At 43.8% G+C, this 25,037-nt stretch overlaps 3 protein-coding genes across 3 annotated transcripts; 1 reads left to right on the top strand and 2 right to left on the bottom strand.

The window, feature by feature from the left end:
* Positions 1-28: 28 nt before the first annotated feature.
* On the bottom strand, positions 29-2,849 carry Uvrag (UV-resistance associated gene). The gene is made up of 5 exons (XM_020954652.2): positions 2,308-2,849; positions 1,372-2,248; positions 994-1,316; positions 524-925; positions 29-437 (listed from the first exon to the last, which is right to left on the bottom strand). Exons 1-5 carry the CDS (start codon positions 2,679-2,681, stop codon positions 323-325), a joined length of 2,091 nt encoding a protein of 696 aa, XP_020810311.2. The 5' UTR covers positions 2,682-2,849; the 3' UTR covers positions 29-322.
* Positions 2,850-3,189: 340 nt separating this feature from the next.
* Drep4 (DNA fragmentation factor-related protein 4) lies at positions 3,190-5,548 on the top strand. Its single transcript, XM_020954741.2, has 3 exons — positions 3,190-3,574; positions 3,919-4,042; positions 4,108-5,548. Exons 1-3 carry the CDS (start codon positions 3,329-3,331, stop codon positions 5,091-5,093), a joined length of 1,356 nt encoding a protein of 451 aa, XP_020810400.1. The 5' UTR covers positions 3,190-3,328; the 3' UTR covers positions 5,094-5,548.
* A 108-nt stretch (positions 5,549-5,656) lies between these two features.
* Positions 5,657-23,652, bottom strand: LOC110186101 (uncharacterized). The gene is made up of 14 exons (XM_086841051.1): positions 23,552-23,652; positions 22,565-22,997; positions 17,836-18,488; positions 16,868-17,571; positions 16,273-16,406; positions 15,880-16,237; positions 15,759-15,825; positions 15,235-15,481; positions 15,037-15,108; positions 13,943-14,214; positions 13,555-13,599; positions 13,316-13,453; positions 7,359-12,648; positions 5,657-6,354 (listed from the first exon to the last, which is right to left on the bottom strand). The coding sequence occupies exons 2-13, from the start codon at positions 22,807-22,809 to the stop codon at positions 8,045-8,047; spliced, it is 7,539 nt and encodes a 2,512-aa protein (XP_086697177.1). The 5' UTR covers positions 22,810-22,997; positions 23,552-23,652; the 3' UTR covers positions 5,657-6,354; positions 7,359-8,044.
* Between the last annotated feature and the right edge of the window lie 1,385 nt (positions 23,653-25,037).

Genomic DNA, 25,037 nt, shown 5'->3' on the forward strand with positions numbered 1-25,037 from the left:
TTGGTAAAACTAACAGAAATGTATTAACTTGGTGTGTATAAAATGTTTATTCGTAGCTTATATTAGCAAACAAACAATAATAAAAGGGAATTTACAGAGAGATCTCTTAAACAACTAAAAATAATATACACATAAATAATCGCATTCTATTTCGTTGAAAGCAATTATACCAACTGTGCATTGCCCTCGAACTTTGATAAATAGAAAAGTACACACAAATTTTTCTTGAACTAATACATTCCAAAAACTGCAACAACTGCAGATTGCTGTGTTTATATAGTTGAATAAAACGCCTGAATTATATTGCAGAATCTATCGCCCTTCAGCTTCGCTCCGATTGAAGTGCTATGTTGGAGTCCGAATTGGAATAGTTGTGTTCCAGTCGAGGCCGATAATCATCTTCACCATCGGAATAAGAACCCACCGATCGGCAGATGCTACGAAAATTATGGAAAGCAGTGGGAGGTTAAGCGGTGTCAATGTATATCAAATAGGATAAAATATAAAAAAAAGGTAAGCCTACCGCTGCGTTGACGCATATCCTTCGATGGCCAAAGCCTGACTGACCCCCGGTGGCAACAGTTGTTGCAGTAGTGCATCTTTTGCCGAATTGGCGCTGGTCGGCAGCGGCACATGATTCATGTCTACTGAAGAGTGGGACTGCGACAAGTTCGGCGGCGCTGACAATCCATTTGTCAGCCGGGCTCCACCACTGCCACCTCCGTCCCGCTGATCGGCGTCGTCCCGCTGCGTGCGTTCGATGTAACGAAGGGTGTTAAATAGCTCCAGCAGATTACCAAAGGTGTTCCGTAGGTCGCAGTGGCCGGTGATGTCGAAGCACAGCTGGGACACATTCTGGCGCAGCAGGTAAATGGCATACTTTGTCTGCTGTGACGGAAGTATAGATCGTGTGTAAAGGGGAAATCTGCGGTGGAAATGTAAAGAAGCAACGTAAATAACCATGTATAATTAACTAGACTACGCTGCACTTACTCCCTGGTAGTATAGGTCAACTCCTTGATATCGTCTACAATACGTGCCCTCGAGGGTTCATAGAGAATGCGGTTTCGCAACGGTCGGTCCATAATGATGGACAGCATTTGCACCATATGCGCTATGTAGCCCAGGGCCGCACTCACCGCCAGCGGCGAGACATTCTCCATCAATTGCGCGTTTCCTGCCTGACGCGACTCGCTCGTATATTGCTCCATGTGAGGGAAGGCGATGCCACAGATGCTAAGCTGCTGCCCGCCCACGTTCTGAATGTTGTAGATCTCCTGCAGCTCCAGCACCAGTGTCGACATTCGGCGCTCCACCTGCAACAAAATTCGAATTATTTCAGACAACCAGACCTAGCCGGAGATTCTTCACCTGTCGGACTATTTGACGTCGTTGATCTCGCTGCGCCAAGTGCTGAGGAGCCATGGTGCGCAGCTCTAGGCACTCCTGCTCCAGCCGAAGCCGCCGATTATGCAACTGTTGCTGCAGCTTTTCCCGTTGCTCACGGAGCAATAAAAGACGCTGGCGAACCTGTTCGTTGCGCTGTCGAAAGGTTTCCCGCTCTGTCTGCAGCAATCGCTGCTGGCTGCTAAGTCGCTCGATCTGTTTGGTCAACTGCTGGGCATTGTACAGGGTAAGGGGCGAGATCTGTTGCTGCTCAGCAAGCAGCACGCTTAGGGCACGTCCCATGGAATGGTGATGATGGTGGGCAGCATGGTCGCCGGACAATGAAGTAGTGCGAGGCTTAAGGCGCAGCTCGTTTTTGGTCACGCATTGGACGCTGAGGCGAGAGATCTCCTTCTTGATATCCATCATTTGGCGTAGCTTCTGTTGCTGCAGTCGCTGCAAACGTTGCAGCAGTAACAGCTTGTCCAGGTTGCAGCTCCGCCGAATCTCATGCTGCTGGCACTTTAATTGGGCATACCGCATCGTGCTCATCCTCAGCACAGGACTGGAACTGCGGCTGGCAGTCGGCGAATTTATTCCCTCATCTCGGGGTTCCTCCCGCTCCTCTTCCTCCGCGTACTTTTGATAATGCAAATGCAGCTGCGCCTGTAGGCCCTGCTCGGTAATCATCAACGGAGATGCGAACTGCTCGCCGTTTAACTGAAAAACCAAGCAATTACGACCACACTTGGCTAGGGTTAGTGGCGACAGGGGTATAAGGCCGGAGAAGTAGACACCCCAGGTGAACAACAGCTCGGGCGGGCGTGGCAACTTGCTAGGGGTTTGCTGTTGGGCGGACCTCCTGGAAAAAGGAAATGGGTCAACAAAACTTCGGGTAGAGTAAGGCGACATTTTCCCCACCTGCACATCTTTGTAGTCCTGTTTTCAGTCTCAGTTGGTTGGCCATCTCTCCCCTCCGCCGGTCGGTGTTTCCACACCCTTATGCACACGCACTGCGCATTCGACTTACGCCAGGCCTCGTCATCCGTACAAATCTCCGCCCACTTTTGCTGCTGATGTCTCTGGGGCAGCTTCTCGCTAGTGTAGAACGGTTCACTGGCCTTGTCGGTGTGCAGCGTGTAGTAGAGGAGTACGTCCGGCTCAATCTGCTCCTGTTCCCCTGACTCCAGGGCCCCGGACACAATGTTAAATCCCTGAATTCGCGCCAGGTTCCGTAGTCGGAGCTGCTGGGTGGCCAGTGGCAGCCACTTGCGGCAGCGGGGCCGCAGATTCATCGCACGACGGTATCTGGGGAGGCGTGTTATTACGCGAAGCTTGTAGCCCGGAACATGTTACACTTTTAAATCGTTTGTTGTAGTTTTTTCGCAACAACTCTTAACAAAAAAAAAAACGATTAGACAAAACAGCTGTTTTCTGAAGCAGGGTAAGTGTTGGTAAACGATAAATTTGCCAGAGATTTAACTATTTTATAGCCGAATGTTGTTAATACCGTTGAGAGAGTGAAATTTTAAACGTATAAATTTAGTAATAAAGAATACCAATATGTATAAATCTAATAGTATATATGATAAAACGAATGAATTTTCACTTGTTGGCTAAAGTCTATGTTTTTGCTTTCAATCAATGCTTCTATATGAATAAAATGTAAAAAATTATTTTATTTTATTTATATTTCATTCATTTTGGTTTTTAATTAATATTTATAATTATAATTTTTGTTAATAGTATTGAATGGTTTATTTTGTTAGCTTTTTACCCGCTATGGTTTTGTCAACACTGCCACTGAGGACAAAAAGTGGATACTGTATTTGCCAACACTGCTGCACTTGGTTTATTTGGTCTTTTGTCCGCGGAAAAGGAAACTTGCTTGAAGGCTCCAATACAACTCCAATCGTGAAAACTATTATGACCCAGCTCCACGATGCTCAACTACATTAGAGAAGCGATCATGGCGCCAACCACACGTAGCAGCAAAAACAACAATAGCAACAGCAACAGCCCAGGGCAAGATCTCAAGGACGTCGAAGGTTTATCAACATCGAGGGAAAAAGCAGCAGCTGCTCCTATGCGTGGCTACAAGGTTACTGATAACGATCGAACCAGAAAGTACGGCATTGGAGCCAATTCACTGGATATGCTACTATTTAAGGCGAACAACAAGTTTCCGGTGAGTTTGCAGCAAACAGAGCCTGAAAAATTCCCCCTGCTTGGTGCTGAAAGTTCTTGGCCCTGGCAGTTTCAAGGCCACGTCCCTGGCAGTGGCTTCCGCATTTGTTTGGCTCTCTTTCAATGCCAACAGCCTTGGCAGCCAGTGCGCATGCCTGCGTATCCTGGCTGGGGAGTAGACTGGACACTTGTTGCTTCGCTGGCCTTGCTCCGGCTAAAAAAAAACCTTTTCTGAAGGCCACTGAACCAGGAATTTAGGCGAGACAGCCAGCACCAGCACCATGCCCTCGTCCTAATTAAGCCATGTCAAGGAAAGTTCACCTAATTCGTTTACTCCTTCCTTAGCTATCCCAATTACACTTGTATCTGGCGTCCGATGGCTTCGAGGTGTCCGATGACGAGTACTTGGAAAGCTTGCCGCCCCAGACGCTGTTTATTGCCGCAGGACCGGATGCAGTCATTACTACTGGTAAACTTAATATTATTAACTTACAAATAATATACATAACTAATTCTATGCCTGCTCCTTTACAGATGCAGACTTTGAGTTTGAGAAGATGCGACAACAGTCACCGCTTCTAAAAGTGGCGGACATTTTTTACGAGTTTATCGAAAAGCATCCGGAGAAGTTCCGCCGCATGATCACGGATTACGAGCTCCAAAAGCAGCGACGCGTCCTTGACAACACTAAGGCCCACCTAAGTCTGAAGGCCGAGCATATGGAGTGGTTCGAGGGCGGAGAGGAGCGCTTTCATTCGAAGGAGGAGGCCATGGCCATGCGGGCGCAGACACGAGTGCGTGGCTACTATTACAAGGCCAAAGAAGAGCTAACCCGAAATCCGTTGTACCGACAAAATGCCAAGGCTCGTCAGGTTATCAATTCGGTGCTTGACCAGTTTCGGTATTTGCTCATTGGCTGCGACTACTTCTCGATGATGTTTGATAGGAGATGCAAACAGAAGCACGACTTCCTGCAGCAGCATCAGCTTGAAGGCGAAGAAACGGATGCGGGCAGCATTTTGCCCAGCAAGAGACTGCGGCAGGTTATTAAGGAATACACCAAGGAGAACTCTATACTGGACGAGTGGTCGGTGGCCCTATGCACAGACCTCGGCGATTTCTACTGTCAGGGTTCCTATTCGGAGAATGGCAATTGCTGCCCCATGCAGCACACTATTAATCCGTATGCATCGCGCGAGAATCTAATTTTGTTCCAGGTCTGGAATCTGGACCATCAGATCGAACTCTGCCGTACAATTCTGCCATCCCTGGTGGCTAATGTGGAGGATCTTGTCAGCCAGCCGCAAAGAAATTGTTCGTTGCACAAAAAGCGCGTAGTCGACATCTCGGTTCTCGAGTATTTTCTTGAAATTTTTTCTCTCAAAAACCTGAAACTCGTTCACATTGTCTGCCACGAGAAGGTACAGCGGACGAACCGTTCTAATGGTCGCTTAGTGTGCCCCGACTGTCACGAGTTCCGCATTGTACAGGAGCTCATGAAGCTGCAAACGGCAAGTTAAATGAAAACTTCGATAACAAAATATATACTTCCATTTAGCCAAGCAATATTGTACACAATAACTATACATTCTTTCCATTTGATTTGATCATTTTCGATCTCGAACGAGTTAATTGTACAAATCAAAAGAATCTCAAAGTTAACTAGCAACTGAATTGTTAAAAGTATTTACATATAAACTGTATAAACAAAGATTACTCGAATGCATTTAATGTTTAGCAGGCTTAGCAGACTACTAGTATAACGTGGCTATGCAATATAATAAATAGCTTTAAATGTTCGTTGTCCTGTTGGCGTTACATCGACCAGCAAGTCCAAAATATGAAATATATTAACGCATTATAAACATACATCATTGTTAGATGAATGTTGATAGAAATAAATATAAATATGTATACGCATATGTCGAATTTAATTTTGAACGACTCAATAAATATGTCCCCGTTCCAAAATGAATATGAATTTTTTTATTTAAAACCTCTTACCTCGTTTAACTAGGGATCTATCTATCTTCAAATTTAGACCAACAAAAGCCCGGATCTCTTTTTATTGAAACAACGTCGATTTATTTACTACAAATGTTTATTGTATAAAAAATAATACAACACAAAATAAATTTGATATAGATCTAAAATGATAATATTGAAATACATTTTTAAAACATTCGTATGCATACGAGGAGAATAAATAATGATTAAAAAATAGGAGATAAAAGATACGCAAAATGTTCAAAGAAATTATGATTTTCGTAAATAACAAATATCTGCAATATATCTTATTAGTCGAGTTTGATGTGCGTGCGCTTTCGTGTTATCCGGATACATATCAAGCATGGTCGTTTCTTGTATAAATTTATTCAATTAGTTCTTGTTTCGTTTCGTTGTTACCTCACTGCACCTGTTCTTCGTCTTAACTTTAAAGGATTAGTAAATATTCGCTTTCGCTGTGTGTTTGTTTCGTAATGTTGTTAATGTTTAGTGCTGCTACCAAATCGCGTTTAACAAAAAAAACTCTCCTCTTCTCAGCTACAATGGTGTTTGGGTTAGTCGATGTAAAGAAATTTTACTAAAAACTTGTTTTCGTTCCCAAGCGGCACGATTGTGGCGATCCTTGGAGTGGCTGGTACTTAAACTATAGATAACTATAAAAAATAAGTATTCAGATTTATTTTCTGTTTTGTTTTCTACATGTTGATGTTGTTGGGTTGCTATAATTGATTTCTATGGCTTTGAGAAATAATTATAAGTCCGATTGTCCAGGTCCTGAAAAAATATCAAATCGAGAATAGTGTTATTATGGCAATAGTTTAAACTGCAAGAAACAAACAAATAAAGCTAACACTAAACTGTCAAGTCGTGAACTCTGATCCGGGTTCAGACTTGTGTGTACAAAAAGGAAGAAAATAACGAAAATAAATGGTAAAATAATAAAAAACTTAAGCAGCAAACTAATAAAGTGCAAGTGCCAGCCAAATCGGGTTTTGAGAGAAAACTTCACCTTTTTTGTTTATTTCTTGTTGGTTTTTTTTTAACTTCAATTCAAGTCAGTTCAATTTAATTTTCGGGGTAAAAGCCATTCATTGTCATTATTAAAGTAAACGATTAATTTTTGTTAAAAATATATATTTCTTATTGAGTGTATAAAACAAGTTAATTGAGTATAAGAGAAAGAAACATTTATTTATGCATTTGTAAACTCATGAATGGTTAATGTAACGAACGACTTTTCGACAATTTATATTTATATTGTACAATTCATTTCAATTTCATTATTATCATATGTATTGTATTTGTTTATGGTCGAAACAACAAAAAATAATCTTCATTCGTTGTTCCTTGTAAGGTGGAGTTTGCTCTCCAAGCTCATTTTTGTAGGGAAGCATTTGGGATAGGAACTACAGATATACAATAAAAATATTTGCGATATATGTGTAATATTCTAATTCTTTGGTGGTTTAAATTAATATTGTTAATTGGAAATCGTTAATAGTTCTGATTACTACAATTCTCTTTAGGTTGGCTAATTAGTGAGCGTACAAACCTTTCGTTAAAGTTTATGAGAAGTTAAGTTCTGTCGAATATCGCAAATATTTTTATAGACAAATTATAAAAGAATACAGCACACAATTAAACTCAAATAGCGGCAAAAATAAAATTAATACATAGAATAGATAGAGGACAATTTTCGGAATATAATGAAAACATTCAATTAGTTCAAATTGCTTTGAGGATATTTTCGTTTTAATAAAATTGCACATTTTAGGTACCTTAGGATTTTGAACGAGTTTTACAAAATCATTGAGTTGAGATGAAATTTGTTTTTATTTTGTTGTTTACTGTGGCGATTTGATAGATATATTTTCAGTTTTATATGCTTGTTATTATTTAGTTCGATTTCGAGAGTTACATCTTACAAACTTTGAGATGCTCAGGTAGTAGTTTGGTTTTAGAATTTGGTTTTGATTTTGATTTTTGTTTTGTGGCGCTTTACTGAGGTAACAAACGAACGAACGAATGAACGATATTTTTCATTGGTTTCATTTGGTTTTTATTTACATGTATTTATTAGATTTAGTTTATTAATGTGTTGAGTGTATCGGTTTTCAAATTGTACAATGTGCATGTCATGATAGAGATGATAATGAGATGAGAAATGCAACAACTGGCTCTTGTATCACTCGTTCCCGTGGGCAGTGACTGCTTATGCCAAATGCAAATATACGCTCATGGCGCCTAATTATAAAAATATTGGGAGCGAGAGCCGGTTTGAAAGGAACCAAGTTTTAGTTCTTAAAACTTGCACAGAATTCCAATAGTTCTCTTTACCTCAAATCGATTTAATTCGTTCGAATCTATGACTTCTTTGGGTAAGATTTTAGATGAACCGGTCTCACATCCCTGCTATGACTAAGACCCGCCCTACTATATACAATAGGTAACCTCTTGCCGTTTCCTAGACCCTTCGCCAGCTGCTCACTGAGCGTTCCCGGGACTGTGAGTGCGAGTTCTGGCGGAAACACTCAGGACTCTTGCTACCCCGACCACTGGCTATTTCCGGTGACTCTGTGACTCGGGCCAAGTCTCTGTTGATAGTTTTGGAGCTCAGCACTCGCGGGCATCGCACAGTCCAGGGGCTTCGGCGTGGATCCTGCAGAGATCGGAAGGCCTTGGAGGGCAGCACTTCATCGCTACTGCCACTGGCATCGCACCAGCTATTATAGTAGTCGGAGTACTCCTTGTCCTGCTTGGGTGTGGGTGCCGGCGTGCTGTCCAGGGAGCTATTCTCCTGCGCAGAGTCCATCTCCTCCACCAGAGCCCTCTTCGCCGCAGCCTGCAGGCGTTCCATGGGGAGATTCCTTAAATGCGAGCTATCGCTCTTAAGGAGTAGGCTCTGGACGAGTTCGTTGACCAGTTTATCGCTCACCACTCGCTGGTTCTTGGCGGAGGGGCCCAGAATGGGGGAAGCCGGGCTATTTGGGGTCGAAGGGTTGTCAGCATCGATGCTTGTGTTTTTCCGGAGCGGCAGAGAGAGGCGTTCCCGGCGTTGTGTCATGGTTTCAGCGTCATTCAGCATTCCGGGATTCTGTCGCCTCGTGATGGATACATTGTGAACGATCTTTCTCCGACTCGGCTTCAGCTGGAACTCATCGGTTGGGTTGACACCCGCCTCTGGCACATCGTTCTCATCCTGCAGCAGCTTGAAGAGTCTGGAATGTGTGGCTGCTCGTTGGTAGCTGGTCATCTTGCGCAGCTCTGGGAAGCTTTCCGACTCAGTGTCCGTCTCGGACAACTGACGGTTCATATCCGTCACACCGGAGTCATCCTCTTCGATTTCCGATTCGGAACGCTGTGTGCTGCTGTTACGCGAAAGAGTGCCCTTGCCGTGGCCACTGTCCACAGACAATGATTGTGTGGTTAGAGCCTTGGACTCGGTCTTAGTAGGTATCACCTCAAAGGCACTGATCCGATCACGCACTGAGATCTTTGGGGTCTCGCTAAACTTCTGTACCTCTAGATCTGGCAGTCCATTGGGCAGACGTTTTAATTCCGGCTCAACATAGACCTCTGGCAGCTGTGGCTCTGTGTTAGTGGGAGTCGGCGCACCTCTCTCCTCCTCCTCCTCAACTTGTGGAATCGATTGCTTATGATCCTCCATAATGGCCCCGTCCTCACCCACTATTTGATAGTCACCAGGTGGGCCCAGATCCACGTCTTGTGGTTCTTCCACATCCAAGATAACACTGCTGCGATTGGGGGTAGAACTTTGTTGTGGAGGCGACTGCTGACCATCTATGGAGGTGTTGAAGAAGGCCATGGCCTGCCGGTAATTCTGTCGTTTCTGTTCCGCCTCCTCGGATTGTTCCTTCTTTGACCGCTCCTCTTCTATATCCGCCCAGAAATCGGTATTATCATCATTATCATACTGGGGTGGGTGTGCCCACGTATACACTGTGGCTGGCTCGTGCATTGAAGCCAGAGACATGGTGTCCACTTGGCTTAGGTTGCTCGGTGCCATCTCTTTCTGGGACTCTTCCTTGATCTCCTCTTCTTCCGTAGACTCCTCAGGCGTTTCATGTTCTAGTTCCTCGAACTGTTCTGCCAGAACCTTTTCTTCTTCAACCACTGGGTCCACAATTTCCGGTTCATCGCCCCGGGCAGCCTCTAGAGTAGCCCATACATCTATCTCAACAGCTGGTTCATCGGGTAACTTGGCTCTGAAAGCCTTAACTTCCACTGGCTTGTAGGGTGTCTCCTCTACAGAATTCTGGCGTTCCTTTTTAGCCCAGAAGGTGGCTGACTTGTGGAAGGTTACATCGTCATCGTCTTCTTCCCCTGGTTTCCGATTGGCTTCGATTTCAGCCCAGAAATCAATCTCTTCATCCGTATCAACTTCGCGTGGCTCTTCCGGATATTTGGTGGGATCATACACAAACTCATTAGGTTTATTTCCGTCGTGGGAACTTGTTGATTTAATGTCCGACCAAAAGTCCACTTCCTCGTCCACATGATCAGGGGATTGCTTATCATCTTCCTGAGCTGACCAGATGTCAATCTCTGCTTCTTGCTGAACCTCCGATTTGTTTGATGGCGGCTCCCAGCTTGTATGGACTACGTTGTTTTCCTTCTTATTGGACATGGCATTGGCCTGTTCTACTGATGCCCAAAAGTCCTCCTCCTCCTCTTCCTTTTCGGGTTGCTCGATTTCTGTAGGCTTTGACTCGACGACAAAGTGCACCTCTGCTCGTTGGGAATTGGGCAGTGATTCTACCTGAGCCCTGAGAGTTGTTGTCCAGTGCTCCACCCTATTTACTGTTTCCTTTTGTAATGGAGTGTAGGTCACAGTTTTCTTTTTCTTGGTCCACTGCTTCTCTTCGGTATTAATGGATTCCTTTTTTTCTATTTGAGCCCAAAAGTCAACTTCCTCCGTTTGTTCGGGAAGCTCTGCCTGGGACTCGGTTTCCTTTGAGGTAGTTGCAAACGTAGACCAGAAGCTATTTTTGGCGGCCTCCAACGATGCCTGAGTCTTGGACATGTCACCAGATTTGGGCCTAGGTGGCTTAGCTTCCAAGCCATTCTCCTTGGGTCGAAGCTTTGGAGCTTCTGCTGGTTGTTCTGCAGGCTTTGGATCTGGTGTTTTCCATAAGTTTTTGGATTGTTCCATCATTTTCTGAGCCTGCATTTTGGTGGCCATCAAAGTGGCAAAGAAATCAAATTCCTCTTTTGGCGATCCGGAAACTTCCTTTATATTGTCGGACTGTGTTTCCGCTTGGGAAATATTGTTGGTCACACCACTATTGCTTATTGTTTCGCCCACAAATTTGTTGCGCATGCCCAGTGACAATGATGAGGAGACATCCTCATCACTGGCTTTGATCGGTGTGGAAATATCCTCTATGGGATAGGCTTGGGAGGTCCTATAAGGATGTGTAGTTTTCTCCACCGAATTGGAGCGGGATGAGTTTGATAAACTGATAGTCACACTGACCTCACAGTCATCCTCCTCGTCCTCGCTTTCTACTGTGGCCACACTGAAGGAACTCACAACGCTCGGACGTTTCTCCTCGAACTGAGTTGTGCTGCCCACCTGCACGGTGGCGATGTTCTCATCATTCGAGCTTTTGCTGAACGAGAAACGAAGTGGCAATCGAACCGTTACCGAATTTGACTCATTATCCTCATCATCATTATCGTTTTCTTCAATTTCCTTGTCAATCTCATCTACCAGGGTGGATCTAGAGTCATCCCTTCTAATGACTGTCTTGGCATACTCGCTGCTACGTTCTAGTTCGCTCTCTTCTTCGTATATGACACTAAGGTCCTCTTCAACTATGAAATCATCGTCCATTTCCTCGACCAGGCATTCCTGCTCTTCCTCGATCTGTTCCTCTTCGTCATACATTTCATCAGCTGTGGTAACATCATCATCTTCGTCTCCACTGCTCTCGGACTCCAGATTCTGCTCCAGAGTCTTACCCTTGTAGACCTGCACATTTGACACCGATTTAATGGACTGCAATGGTGGACGAGTCCCCATCTTTGGCGTATCCTCTTCTTCGTCTTCACTACTGTCGTCATCTGAATCACTGTCGGAGTTCGAGGCATTCTCACTTGGAGATCTTTCTCCTAGCTCTTTGGACTGTTCGCCAGCATAATTCTTTTGCAATTGCTTGGAGAGATTCGCCTGGGTATTTCCGCCTGCAATCTTGTTGATATTGGCTAAACGCTGGCTCAGTACATCAATGACCTCGTGATTATTGGTGCAAACACTTCGTGGTTTCTGCTTGGTGACCAGCTCCTCAATCTGTACGCAGTGCGTCCTCTTGGTTGGCTCCCTTGGCTGGACGCGGATGTGATGCTGCATGATCACCTGAGAGGGCATATCATCGGTACTTGGAGTGATGATAATGTCAGGCAAAACACTACTGGCTCGACTCTCCTCGGTGGAGCTCTGACTATAGCTAGGAGCTACTGGATAGGGATACGGGTGGCCATAAGGAGGCATGGCATGAAACTGGGGATAGACAGTGGAGGGGGATTGCGGCTCTCCTGGCTGTTGTCCATAGGGAGGCACTGGCGGTGGATAATAGGGGTAGTAATAGGGGTAAGGGGGAAATCCTTCTGCCGGCATTCCGTCCATCGCTTGTGCCGGCGGCGGTGGCGGTGGATATGGGTACGGATAGGGCCATGGCGCAGCCTCACCATTCACTGGCGGAGGAGGAGGCATGTACCAGGGATACGGATAACCATAGGCATAGGGATAATGGGGTGGCACCGACTGCGATCGCGGTGCCTGCGGGGAACAAGAGCTATCTGAGTTGAGAGATGAGTTGGATGAGTGAGTGGGTTCTGCACTGGATGAAGATGTGGGGGGTGGTGTGGGTGTGGATGTGCTTGTGGCTGAGGTGTAACTATGACGTTTCTTGATTTTATTGTTAATCTTATTATGATTATTATTATTATTATTGTTTTCAGTATTTCCATTATTGTTATTATTTGGGGTTTCGTTCAGTTCAACATTTTCCAAACCCGAGTCCAGCTCGGTGTGAATTTTATGGTCTGAGGTCGGTTTTTGGTACACGGTTATCAAATATAAAAGAAGAAGAAGAGAAAGAGACACGGTGAGTGCGCAGACAAAATGTTGTGTTTATGTTTGCCTCGAAATAACTTCGATCTGATCTGATATGGTCTGATTTAGCGATTGGTTAGACGGTCAGGCAAGCTATGTACATACAAGTAAATGTCGCATGAGGAATGCAAAATGGAAAGTCCCATTTTCGATATGCCTTCGAAATGTGCAGAGTGTGTGGGATGCTTCAAGAAAATACAAAAAACTGTCGTCAACATGCAGTCAAACAGTGTTTTTCCATTCGCATCACTTGTGTCAGTCTCATGATCAAAATAATAATGATAAGAAATGGGGGGATTAAATTAAACTCTTGTCTGGAAACTATTTGGCAAAAAAGGTGGTGAAATCTCTCAAAAAGTTCTTTATTTTTAAATTACGATCCTTGATTTAGTGTTAAATGGACCTGTGTTTCGGTGAGCAAATTATTATCGGGGTTAGTGATGCTTGATGAATTCTGACCATATATACAGCAATGATTATTTTGTCTGATGTTTGTGCATGGGATTCAAAACTCTTAACTTGAGTTCATCAGAAAAAGGTTGCTCCTTTATAAAGTATCTTCGAAATATTGTATTTATTTGAACCAACTGTACTTACCGGCATTTTCAGGTGTTGTCATTGCCTGTAGAATCTTGAATGATCGACTGGGTATAGCGCTGCCAGTGTATTTCTTGGGTTCCGGGACTTGCTGTTCACTTGGCGGTATATATTGCTGTTGTTGTTGTGGCGGAGTATCTATGGAAGAGAAATATCTATCTATATTATTCTATAACAATAAAAACTTTTCATTTCAAGGCCTGGAATCTCTCCCCTAATTAATTCTGTCGTGGTCTTACCATAACGTTGTGGTGTGAATCGATTCTGAGCAGATCCTCCATTACCTGCAAGAAAAGCATTATGTTACAAGTCTCTTACGCTCCAGTTTTAATAATATAAGATAATTAGTAGTGCTGCAAATTTTGGATATTAATTATGTGGCACCGAATCTCTGAAATCGAGTGGACAGACACAGGAAGCTGTTTAGTTTCTACCAACTAATTGGTGCTGTTGTGGCTAAAAGCAGCTGTTGTTGTTAGTATAGTTCCCAAACACCCAAAAGACACTTCCCAAGGATAAAGCACTTTCACCACTCTAACGAGTCTTACCCACCGCCGGATGTAGCGATGCTGTATGAGGGATCTATGGAAAAGGAGGAGGGAATTGGAGCAACCACTCAAATCTCACCTTGCGGGGACCAAGCTAGTGGCGTACCCGACTGCTGATCCTGGGCGATTTGGAGGCGACGCATCTGCTCGATGGTCGGACTATTCCGCGCCTGCTGGGCGCTCATCTGCCGGGCGAACTGTGGCCTCTGCAACTCCGCCTCCTGGGGCGGCTGCATCTGCTGATGATGCTGCAGATCCTGGCCCTGATCCCCGCTGCCATCGTCCACGGTGTCTGTTATCTTTTGCAATATTCTAAACGATTTCGATTGGATGGGCGGTGAGCGTGGATCGCTGTAAGTAGATATAGGCGTGGGTTAGGTTAGGTTGATGGTTAGCATGCCATCGAGTATGTCTGAAGTCAACCAAATTACAGCGATTTTGTTTTGTGCAAACGAATGTGTTACGTGTTATGATTACCTTGAATTGTGATAAAATCTTGATGTGACCATGAAAATAACCAAATTTTTCATAACTTTGCAAATAGGCGAAGCTTTAGATGAGAGATTAGAAGAACTACAAATGTATCTCATACTTAATCATACATAATCAAGGATCTGGATTAATATATTGATTTTTATATGAAATATACATTACTTTAACTGTACTTATAATATCTCATATCTCATTTCATAAACTCGTTCTACATTTTATGACGCTTGAACTATATCTAGATATATTCTTATAGTTATTATTGACATTAAAAAAAGAGACTAACTAATTAAAATAGGGATGACAGAAAAACCTTTGTTTGTGCGCTTATATCACTACTTTGAGATTTTAATACATGTACGATAAATCGATTGATTTTTTTATATATATAAAAATGAATCCCAGCAGAGTCTAAACTTTTTTGAGACTAACAATGCTTAAACTAAATAAAAAAGGAAGTCAAAAACGATGTCGTAAAAATGCAATTAAACTTTTTGATATCATATTGGGCGTGATATTTGTGTGAATCTTATTGTATCCAATTTTCCTGTCTATATAACTTCTAAAATAAATCTTTTCTGCTTTAGTTAGTTTTATTGCGATAACACAGATAAGTGCATGGCATGAAGTATAAACATTGTTGAACATTTGAATTTAAGGTCTTCTACTCGCAGTACTATGTACCTGAGACGATTTTTTCTGTAGCGTACCTCCGCCTCGAGCGGACACTGGTGCACAAATAAATTGTAATTGTCCCTAAAGTCGTTGGATTAGTTTGTAAGAAAGCACAAAAAAATACGGATTAGAGCAGGACCAATTGTTTGAGTTTGGCAAAGCACAACAAGGAGTAATAACTCACTAAACACGCAGGACTCTACTTACTTTTGCAGCAGAACCGGCGACGGTGACACTGGACCACCACGACCGCCTCCCTCGATAGCGATCGGAATTATCCTGGTTGCATTGCCATTGGTGTGGGCACCGCTAGTTGGGATTTGCTGGCTGTTCGGCGACAGGATCCGCTGGGAGCTTGGCTCACGCCACTGGCCGCCCGATGCTTGGGCGGGGAAATTGTTATAACCTTGATCGACAAATTGATTAGCTGAGCGAATAATGTGACCTGCAGGCGCTTTCGTAGGAAAGAAAGAGTATACATAGACACACGGTGATAAAGAAGTTGGAGAGTTACACTGTTGGACGAGAGCAGGTTGGGTGGCAGGAGGAGCAGAAAACTTGGGAAGGACATTCCTTTTGGGGGCGGATAGTGCATGGGGGTGGTGGTTTTTTGGGTGGTGGGAGTAATCTACTTAGGGGTTTAGTCACAAACATCTACGGGTTTTTAGGAAAAGCGCCACACATATCGTATAGGACACACACAAATGCAGGAGGCTGAGCCAGGGACTTACCACCAAAGTTGGGCTGAGCTGCGGCATAGGTAGGCGTCTGTTCCAAAGTTATGGGTATAATGCGCTCCTATAAAAAGGATTGATTGTTTGTATTCAATATTTAATTAATTGGAAAACTTACCCTTGGACCATTTTGATTATTGGCATTATTGATGCTGCTGCCATTGGTATTCAGATTGATCTGCAAACGTAGTCCGCCTGCCTGGGGATTCGAGCCAAAGTTTTGAAGGCTAATAGGAGCAGCAATTGGAGTTGGTCCATAGCCATTGCCTTGCAACGACTGAGGCTGCTGAAACGATAGCTGCGACTGTGGCTGCGGCGGTGCGACTTGGGGCTGCGGGGCCGGCGTGGTCTGCCTGAGAGTGGAGGGCAACACGTTGCCATTCTCCTCGGGACGAGCCCATGGTGCCTGCTCCTTGCTGGCCGGCTGGGAGCTGAGCCATCTCAATGGTTGGTTGCCCTGTTGCGGCTGCTGCTGTGACGACTGTTGTTGCTGCTGCTGCTGCTGCGCTGCTGCTGCTGCTGTGGCAATTGTCGCATTGGCGAATCCCGGGCCAATGGCTGCTGCTGCTGTTGCAACAGAATTCGTTGAGCCTGGGGCTCTGTGGGCTGCGCCAATGGAGCTATGTAAAGCGAGCCAACGTTGGTCTATAATACAAAAAAAGGAATTTATATTATATTTTATTATTTTGTTGTTAAAAATCCAAATACTATTCCCATTTAGTGTTTTATTCAATGCATTTTCATGTATTGCCAATTGCCTCAAGTTCAAAATTCGTGTTTGGCCTTTGCATTCATCTATTTTTAGCCACTGCACTTGATGAGTGCGTTCAATGTTCCGTCCAAAGTGTGATGACAAGAGTCTCTTATAGATTTTGATTTAAAAATATCTTGTGTTTCCGCGAGTCATTTACTATGTGAAAGCAACTAATTGAATATTACTCATACGCCGTGTTGACATAGTCCCTGAGTGGAGTATGAGTAATATTCAAAGCTAAAGGACATATGCAAATTACACAACAATTAGTATGTAAACATGCGTAATGTACCTGAACATCTTTGGTAATATTATGAGTTTCGCTTATTTGGACTTTAAATTTCACACTCACCGGCTTGGCCGCTCCGGCATATTGGTTTTGTTGAGTGCCAAAATTTTGCTGCTGTGCATTGAACGTTGCTGCTGCTGCTGGTGATTCAGTCCGTGCCGGGCTGAAAACATCCCGAGATCGTTGTTGCTGTTGCACATTATTGTAAATGGGCTGCGGATGCTGCGACTGCGACTGTGGTTGCTGTGGAGTTGATGGTGCACGCTGTGTACGCCAGGGAACAGACTGTTGCTGCTGCTGTTGCTGCTGCTGCTGTTGCTGCTGTGGTTGCTGCTGTTGCTGCTGCTGCTGCACTGGAGTCTGAGCCAATGGTGAAAGCGCAGCTGCAGGACGTTGTTGCGGTGACTGCTGCTGCTGTGCATACCGGAAGGGGCTCTCGGTGGATCGCTGTGTCGCCTCGAATGGCGATACAGGAGAGTCCGTCTGCCGAGTGTAGACATTCACAGCCGGCGATGTGGGCATGGGCACACTGCGGAACTCTGGTCGAGCGGTCTGTTGTTGCGGCGACTGCTGCTGCGGATACTGCTGCTGCTGCGACACTTGCTGATGCTGCTGTTGTGGCGGTGTGGCCGGTGGAGTTGGCAATTGCTGTTGCTGCTGCAGTGGAGGTGTCTTGGGGGAGGGCAACGAGGGCTGTGTGTAGGGGCTGTAGTTGCTGCTATAATTGTTGCTGTTGCTGTCCACGGAGGCTGGCGTTGGCCTAGGACCTACATTTGAAAGACAGGATATTATAAAGTGCCCATAGATTTTGCTTAACTTCATTAATCAAATTTAGTGCTGTTAGTTGGAGGATCTTTGTTGCCAATTTGTAGGGCCTTGTGGATGTCTGGTTAGTCGAATGGGGGTTTAAAAGAAGCAACCTCAACCGCTTAGTAAATGCTGGCGATGTGTGGTGAGTCGTATCGGGATCAGTAGCGGAACCAAAAACCCAACGAAATGTAAAGCCAGCCAAATCCTTCAGCTCTGCTCACCATCAACGGCATCAGGGGCAGCCGCTGCTGCTGCCACCTCGGGCAACGGGCTCTTGGACCGATCTTTGACGTACTCATCCTTCCAGAATGTGTTCTTCTCCACCGGCGGAGGAACCTTGCGGAGCGCCGCCATGGGATTTGGCGGAATCTTGATCTCCGGCCGGAAACCTAGCGGCGGCGGCTCAAAACGCTGTGGCGTCGGCGACTTGCGGGCCGTGGCCGGCGACCCGGGTGCACTGAGTCTTCCACCAGCGGGCGGCGCGAGTGAGCTGGGTTGTTGTGGGGGTGGTGGTGGGGGTGCAGCAGTGACGGACTGTGTGCCATTCTTACCCTGCTGAGACTGCGGCTGCGGCGGCGGCGGTGGCGGTGGCAGCACCTGGAACGGCATGCCCATGGCAGCGGCACCAATGGAGCTGGCGGCTCCACCCGGCGACTGGGGCTGGGCGGGTCTGTTCTGTTGGGCGGCGCCAGTGGCACCCTCAGACTGGGCATTCCGGGCCAGGCGCTTGGCCATGCGCTCGGAACGGATCTGGGAGAGATCGATGCCGCCGGGCGTGTAGGTGAAGGGCTTCTTGTCTTTTGTCATCATCGCGTTCTGGACGCAGGCGGGAGCCTCGAAGCCACCGTTTCCGCCTCCTCCGCGTTGTCCATACCTTAGAGTGGGAATAATACAATTAATTTACATAACTTGATTACGTATAATGACTTTTAACATAATAAAGTGTTTACAAATAAAGAATACTGTTAATAAAATAACATATATTCCGATTATTCGGCTAAACCATTATTAAATTTATCCACAAAGGCTTAAAAAGAATACATACTAAAATATGCAATTAATTTTTTAATGATTTGTCTAGAGGTTTTCTTTCAGTGCGTGCTTCCCCCTTGGGCAATGCTAATCTACCATCCGTCTCCACTTTGTTCGGTCTATTTATCATAATTTTTGTTAAATCTTTTTCTAATTTATTGCCTCGCAAAAGCCCTCATTTGTGATTTTCCTTTCTTAGCCGCTGCTTGACTAATGAGTCGCTCATCGATAGTTCAATGAGCCAATGTTTGGATATTTTACGATCAAGGGGGAAAGTGAATTGAGTTGAAGTTGTTATGGACAACCGTCCATAAAAGGTGAGGCGAACGATGAAGTGCAAAATTTGAAAGGTCGAAAGTGAGAAGTGGTGGCTGTATTATCGCGAAAAAATAATAATAAAACTGTTAATGAAAACATTACCTTTACCTGTCACATAATATTTAAATGATTGCCGAAATACGATAAATAAAAAGAGAGCATTATGATAATTTATTATAAATTCAGTCTTCAATATGAGATTAAGTAAATATATCTTAATCAGTTGTATAATGAAAACTAAGGTTTTCTTGAAACTTGTTTTATTTCACTTTACTTTGCAATATCTTTTAATAAAATCAAATAAAAAACAGTTCCACATTAAAGTATAATAATAATCCGTTGACTTTTCCTGACCCTGTAGACTGTGACAACTTTCTTGGCACTTTCCCAGCGTCACATTCAAGAAATCATTCACACTTGGTGCTTAGTGCCGCATTTTCTCCTTATAATTTGCCTAACTTATAGTGCTTACAATTTACTAATTAAAAGCGAAAATCGAAGATGCTCGGTGACGTTCTCGTTAACGTATGCTCCGCACGATGCCAGAGCATAAGTATGAAAGCCTGTTATGTGGAAAGAAAGTGATGGTCAGGCATCTCACTGCAGCTGGAGCTTGCAATGTACATAAGAAGAAAAATACTATCATGAAATTAAAGTCTTCTTAATTTACTTCAAAATATATAGATAATGCAACACACTTGTAAATATATACAAATTGTTAGCTTGAAAATAATGATTTAACTTATGTTCAGGTTGAGATTCGAGCAAATCAATGGTATATCAATATTTCTATCATCCTAACTTCGACTTTGATTATTGTAAATTGGTCTTTTATTGGAACTAATCAGGATTATCTTTTCTAAAACCAAAGTTATAGGACATAATCCATCTGATATTCAGTTGATCCTGACTAAAATTTCTTTATGTGTGCGGCTGAGTCTCATCTCGGGTTCGGGTTCTGAAAAGTGGTCGGGCCTGTTGCTCGCTTCATTAGTTTTTATGTGTTGTGCGCTTGTGCGTCGTGAGTGACTCGCATCCAAGTGGGTCAGGCGAACAGGAACAGGTGAAGTCTCTGGTGCTGTCGCTTTGCAAAAAAGATGACCTGGCCAAGAGCTAAGCTAACTTAAACCGCAACCGCAACCGTAATCGCAACCGCAAAGGCCAAGTTGTGTGGGAAAACAGTTGCGAAATCACCCACAAGTAAGATTTAAGTATCGAACTGGCTTACATGCAAATTGGAGCGCGTGCATCAAAGTCAAATGCAAAAAGTGACGTAACTCAGTTGCCACTGTGGTCTGGCGTCTGATTTGCAGGCAAATCGAATCGAAGCCAGATCTTTAATTGCCGCCATATGGGGGGGCGAACGATGAAATGCTGTCTACTCCTTATACACACCGGGGAAAACTATGGAGAGATATGCCCAGCTGGTTGAGGCACTCATGCCTATGTCTGCTGAACTTGCCATTGATTATGTGCGAATTAATAGCATCAGGCGTTGCCATAACTGTCGGGACGTGCCCAAAATTGCGAGGTCGTTCGGTTCAGTTCGATTCGTTTATTGACTCGACTCGATTCAGTGTAAATGGCAGGGTAGGAAACTCAATTTACACAACAGTTTTGCTAACTGTTTTTCTTTATTAAACGTTAGCCGGACTTATAAGGCGCGATTATGAAAGTTATTGGTGGCCATAGACAAGCCCAGAAAAAATATCAGGTTGTGCACCGACACTTCCTGGGGCGACTAGCTCAGCACCATTCATATTCATTGTTCTCAAATCCAGGCAACAAAATATACAAATTTCCCATGACGAAAAAGACAGATATTAAAAACTAAATGATACACGCGTTTTGGGCCAAAACTAAGAGCACACGCGGCACCGGCACTCAGGGACAGATGTCGTCCGGTGACGTCAATGGCTGGGACATGGCGTCAGTACCCCGGTACTTGGGGATTCAAATGGCCAGCAATTGACCACAAGACAAGACCGCCAACTGTTCGCTCTGCCCTGACAGATTTGGCAATTAAAGTGTCAGACCCAAAAACTACACTATACTAAGTACGTTGGAAGCAGGAAGAGCCAACGACCAAGTGCATGTTCGACTGCTAGCTGGATTTGCTCGCAGACTTAGTTGCAATTTGCTAACAATGATACATTTTCCTTGTCACTTAAAGCTATTCTGTGCCTTAAATATACAAGATTCATTCCATATATATTCCTGGCAAAATATCCAAATCATGTTGGTAAAAATAAAATTGAATGCCAGCAATCTTTTCCCCTCGTAAGCATCTATCCGTGCATGAGAATAAAACATGCAACGATGGCAATTTAAAAAACAATTTCAAAAAACGGAATGACAGAAAAAATCTGTTTCATTTTCACTTTTTAATATTTGCATTTTTTTTAATTTTTGTTTTCGGTTTTGAATGTGCTCATGCAAATGAGCGTGCAAATATGCCTCTCCAGGCAACCGACTTGAGCGTGGAACCGGTGGATCTAGACCAGATACGGGAAATGGATCGGGGGAGGAGTTTCAGTTTCCGAATGATGAACTCTTTAATATCTCAGGAAAATATAAATTTGGGGGCGCAATTGTGGGATATAACATTAAGAGGTAATTATAATTTAAATTGTAGTAAAGCATATAATAAATATTTGATTCCATTTAATTAAAATTTGATTTTTTATGTTACTATCAACACTTTTATTTTTGAAGATCGATCGATCTCTTGATTTCCCGACAAAGAATACTATACAAACCTTTCCTAAGAGTTTTTATAAGATTTATTATATTAAACTTGAGCTAATAAAAATAGTGTAAATAAAGATAGTTTTCTCAGAGTTGTATATAGTTACATTGAAATTTCTTCAGAGTTCTACTCGTGGCAGCAATATTGTTTAGGGTCAGTATAACTTCTATCTTATAACCCACACATTTTGTTTAAACCTAGTTAAAACAATATTTAAATTACATTACATTTAATTACTTAAGAAATTCCTGAAACCATAATACCCCCAGATTACCCTGTTCGTAGACTCGTTGCCTAGAAGTTTCTGCAGTTGCAGCTGGCTGCGCATATTTCAAGATCAAGGGCAGCAGCAGCAGCGGCAACAGCAGAACCGAGAACTTGAAAGCTGCCACATGCAACATGACATAATGATAGTCATTGTCCGCCCGTCCGCCGCTCTCTGTGAGTGTGCCTATAAATAGCTGAAGCCGCAGGCGGAGTACAGGGTGTCCCGTCCAGCCATCGCCCACATTCCACAGTTGAGCTAATCTAGCGATAAATATTTACTTAGAAATTGTTTTCGCCTGTGCAGTCTAGGTCTTTTCAGCTATTATTTCACCTATTGCGCGTTAGTTAGTATATATACATATAAGTAGTATGTTATGTCTGTAATAAAGTACATTTTATTACATTTCTTATTGCTCTTAAGTAAGAGTAGGGAAAACAGTGGTGTTCAATTCAAATTTTTCTTTTAAATTAGATGTTTCCTTGCCTTCTTTGTGACCCAGCAGTTGTTTACTTATTCACTTGTTCACTTGGAGTTTTCCTGCTCACTTGCTCACTTATTTGCTTATTTGCTCAGTGAAACTTACAATGAATCCGTGCAGTTTTTGACAGCATCCCCGTTTGGTGACAAATCCGTTGATAATTGAAAGCCGCGATCCTGACGAACCATATAAGCAGGCAACGTGTCTATGATGGCATTGGCCTTATCATTGTAGGAACCAAGTAATTCGCGATACTTGGAATAGACCACTCGCTTTAACTGTGGATTCTTGGCCGAAACAGGGCCTGATGATGATGATGGTGCCGGAGAGTGCAGCGTTGAGGTGGCCATTGTTTGCTGCTTTTATTTTTTCTATTTCTTAACTTTTCTTATCTTGACTTTGTTGTTTAATTAGGCTGACTTAGCCAAAGCACTGATTTCAGTTCGTAGAAGTTTGCACAACTCTGCTTAAATGTTTTTTATACTGTTAATTTTATACAATAATTAACAGAGCTTCAGCCAGCTGTTTCATTTGTTATCTTTCTTAAAAAAAATAAATTGTAATATTTTTTTCTTGTGACAATTGCAAATGTAAATGCCCTTATCGTTCGAGTTTTGTGAGCAAATGTGCTCTGGCGCAAGGCGAAAACAAAGAGTTCAATGAATAATCTACAAATTATGGGTTGGACAATAGACTGGGGACAGAGACTGGGACTGGGACTGGGACCTAGACGGCGTGTGACTCAACAATCGATCGATTGCGGCTTGTCAATTTAACCTTTTTTTGACACAGGGCAGCCGGCAAATGCCCGGCGCTGACGATGACTCACAGCCGCGGAGGAGAATGATCATCATTGGACTCTTTTGTGGAATCGAGAACAGAATCAAAGAGGCGCATGAACAGCTGGTTTTCCTCATGCTGAGAAGCGAAAGATACGCTCACGCATCTTTTCTTATTATTATTTTTAGGCATGAGCTAAAAAGAGTTGGCTGAAGCTAAACTAACGCTAACTGGCCGCGTTCTCTTTTGGAGGCAGATCCTCTGACGGGAACTGATCTGGCCCTGGCCTCACAGCCCACTTTAGTCACTCACTAGCGAAGATACACGCGCGGCGTAGATGTATCTCGCGGGTTCGCTTTGTATCTTTGGATGCGAACTGGACGACCGAACGCAGCGGAGTCTCGACGCGCATTGAAGCGGGTTCGCTGGAGGTTGGACAGCGGAGACTGCGGCTGCGGCTGCGGCTGAGTCGAGTCGTTCGGCAACTTGTTGCAGATACATTTTACATTTTAGCAGTGCCGCAAAAGGAAAACCGAGCTCATGACAAACGTTCGCCTGGCACGCGGTGTTCGTCGCTGTCTATGACCGTGTATCCACAAGATACACGGCCTGCCAGCGGCCAGCGGAGCGGTGCAGAGCGGAGTGGAGCAATTTATACGTCTGTCAAAGTGGTTCGATGCTGGCGACAAATCTCCAGCTAAGCGCCAAATACTTTCGACGTTTTCGTTTATCTGTATCTGGTATCTCGCGGTTGTATCTGCATCTCTTATCGTGCGGCTAATTGTCTTCACTCCGCTGTCATGTAGTCTGCTTATTACTTTTGTCGCTTTTCACAATTAAACCGAAGTCTATCTCCCACTCCTCCAAGTGGAATTTCATGGGGATTTCTTTATCGAATCCGCGCACTCGGTTTGCTCTAATTAACAAGCTTTGGCGGAAATGTGGCCCACTAGCCTTGGCAGACAACAAATAAGATTGCTGTTTTTTTTCCTTTCTGGCCTTTGTTGCGATTAAATAATAATTGGCAAGAAAGCGATAAAGAATTTTAAACACCGAATGACTGGGCTAAAAGCATTTGCTCTGGCCAAAAGCTAAAAACTCTCACAAAGAAGGGGAAAGTCGTAAGACGACAGGCCGCTAGTGAAAATGTATCTGCAACCTCATCGTTCGAAGCGAATTGATTTTGTGGAAGGTTCTGGGCATTGAATTGACTTTCGATTGATTTCATATACGAACTGTTCCAGACTACCACTTGCAAGGAGCAAGATCCATTGATAATCCAACCTGGTAGAGGTACCTTCTGGCCCATTCCCGGTTGCAGTGACTCATTGTGCAGACTGACAGACACATTAGAACCACCGGCAATTGACGCACACTTGAGAGTCGACTCGAGTGGCTGTCAATAATATTCGATTTCACTGAGAAAATATACGAAAATGTGCTTTTCCCCTAAATCATTCAATAATAGTATTTTGGCTGCCGCAAAACTGGGTCAGACAGAGATATTCGGGACTCTGTAGCCATCAATCACCAGGGCCATCTAATTAGTTAGCCACAGGCCTCTCATTGTGGGAAATGGGAGATGTGATTTCTCATTTTGTGAGAGATGAATGAGATTTTTAATTATGTGCTAAGTGTTGCCACGGTTCTTTAGCTTTAATTTCTTTAGAAACTCTTTCCCTTTCGTTTTGATGCAAGTGGTGAGGTATTCTTGCAGTAAAATTGACTTAATATTTAAATTAACATTATTCAGATTGTTATCCATCCTTTTTACCCAAAGAAACGCCTTTTCGTCTGC

This window comes from Drosophila serrata, unplaced genomic scaffold (genome assembly GCF_035046125.1).
Source record: "Drosophila serrata isolate PLE 108 unplaced genomic scaffold, ASM3504612v1 contig_100, whole genome shotgun sequence".
NCBI classification, from domain to species: Eukaryota; Metazoa; Arthropoda; class Insecta; order Diptera; family Drosophilidae; genus Drosophila; species Drosophila serrata.

What these genes read in the sequence shown, in the direction of transcription:
- Uvrag (XM_020954652.2), bottom strand. Translation starts at nt 2,681, where the DNA reads ATGAATCTGCGGCCCCGCTGCCGCAAGTGGCTGCCACTGGCCACCCAG. An exon ending in AGGACTACAAAGATGTGCAG is followed by an intron (nt 2,249 to 2,307) that starts GTGGGGAAAATG and finishes TCCTTTTTCCAG; the next exon opens with GAGGTCCGCCCAACAGCAAA. An exon ending in GGATATGCGTCAACGCAGCG is followed by an intron (nt 438 to 523) that starts GTAGGCTTACCT and finishes TAATTTTCGTAG; the next exon opens with CATCTGCCGATCGGTGGGTT.
- Drep4 (XM_020954741.2), top strand. Translation starts at nt 3,329, where the DNA reads ATGCTCAACTACATTAGAGAAGCGATCATGGCGCCAACCACACGTAGC. An exon ending in AGGCGAACAACAAGTTTCCG is followed by an intron (nt 3,575 to 3,918) that starts GTGAGTTTGCAG and finishes CTCCTTCCTTAG; the next exon opens with CTATCCCAATTACACTTGTA. An exon ending in GGATGCAGTCATTACTACTG is followed by an intron (nt 4,043 to 4,107) that starts GTAAACTTAATA and finishes GCTCCTTTACAG; the next exon opens with ATGCAGACTTTGAGTTTGAG.
- LOC110186101 (XM_086841051.1), bottom strand. Translation starts at nt 22,809, where the DNA reads ATGGCCACCTCAACGCTGCACTCTCCGGCACCATCATCATCATCAGGC. An exon ending in AAAAACTGCACGGATTCATT is followed by an intron (nt 18,489 to 22,564) that starts GTAAGTTTCACT and finishes TCCCACTCTAAG; the next exon opens with GTATGGACAACGCGGAGGAG. An exon ending in AGCTCAGCCCAACTTTGGTG is followed by an intron (nt 15,482 to 15,758) that starts GTAAGTCCCTGG and finishes TTCCTACGAAAG; the next exon opens with CGCCTGCAGGTCACATTATT.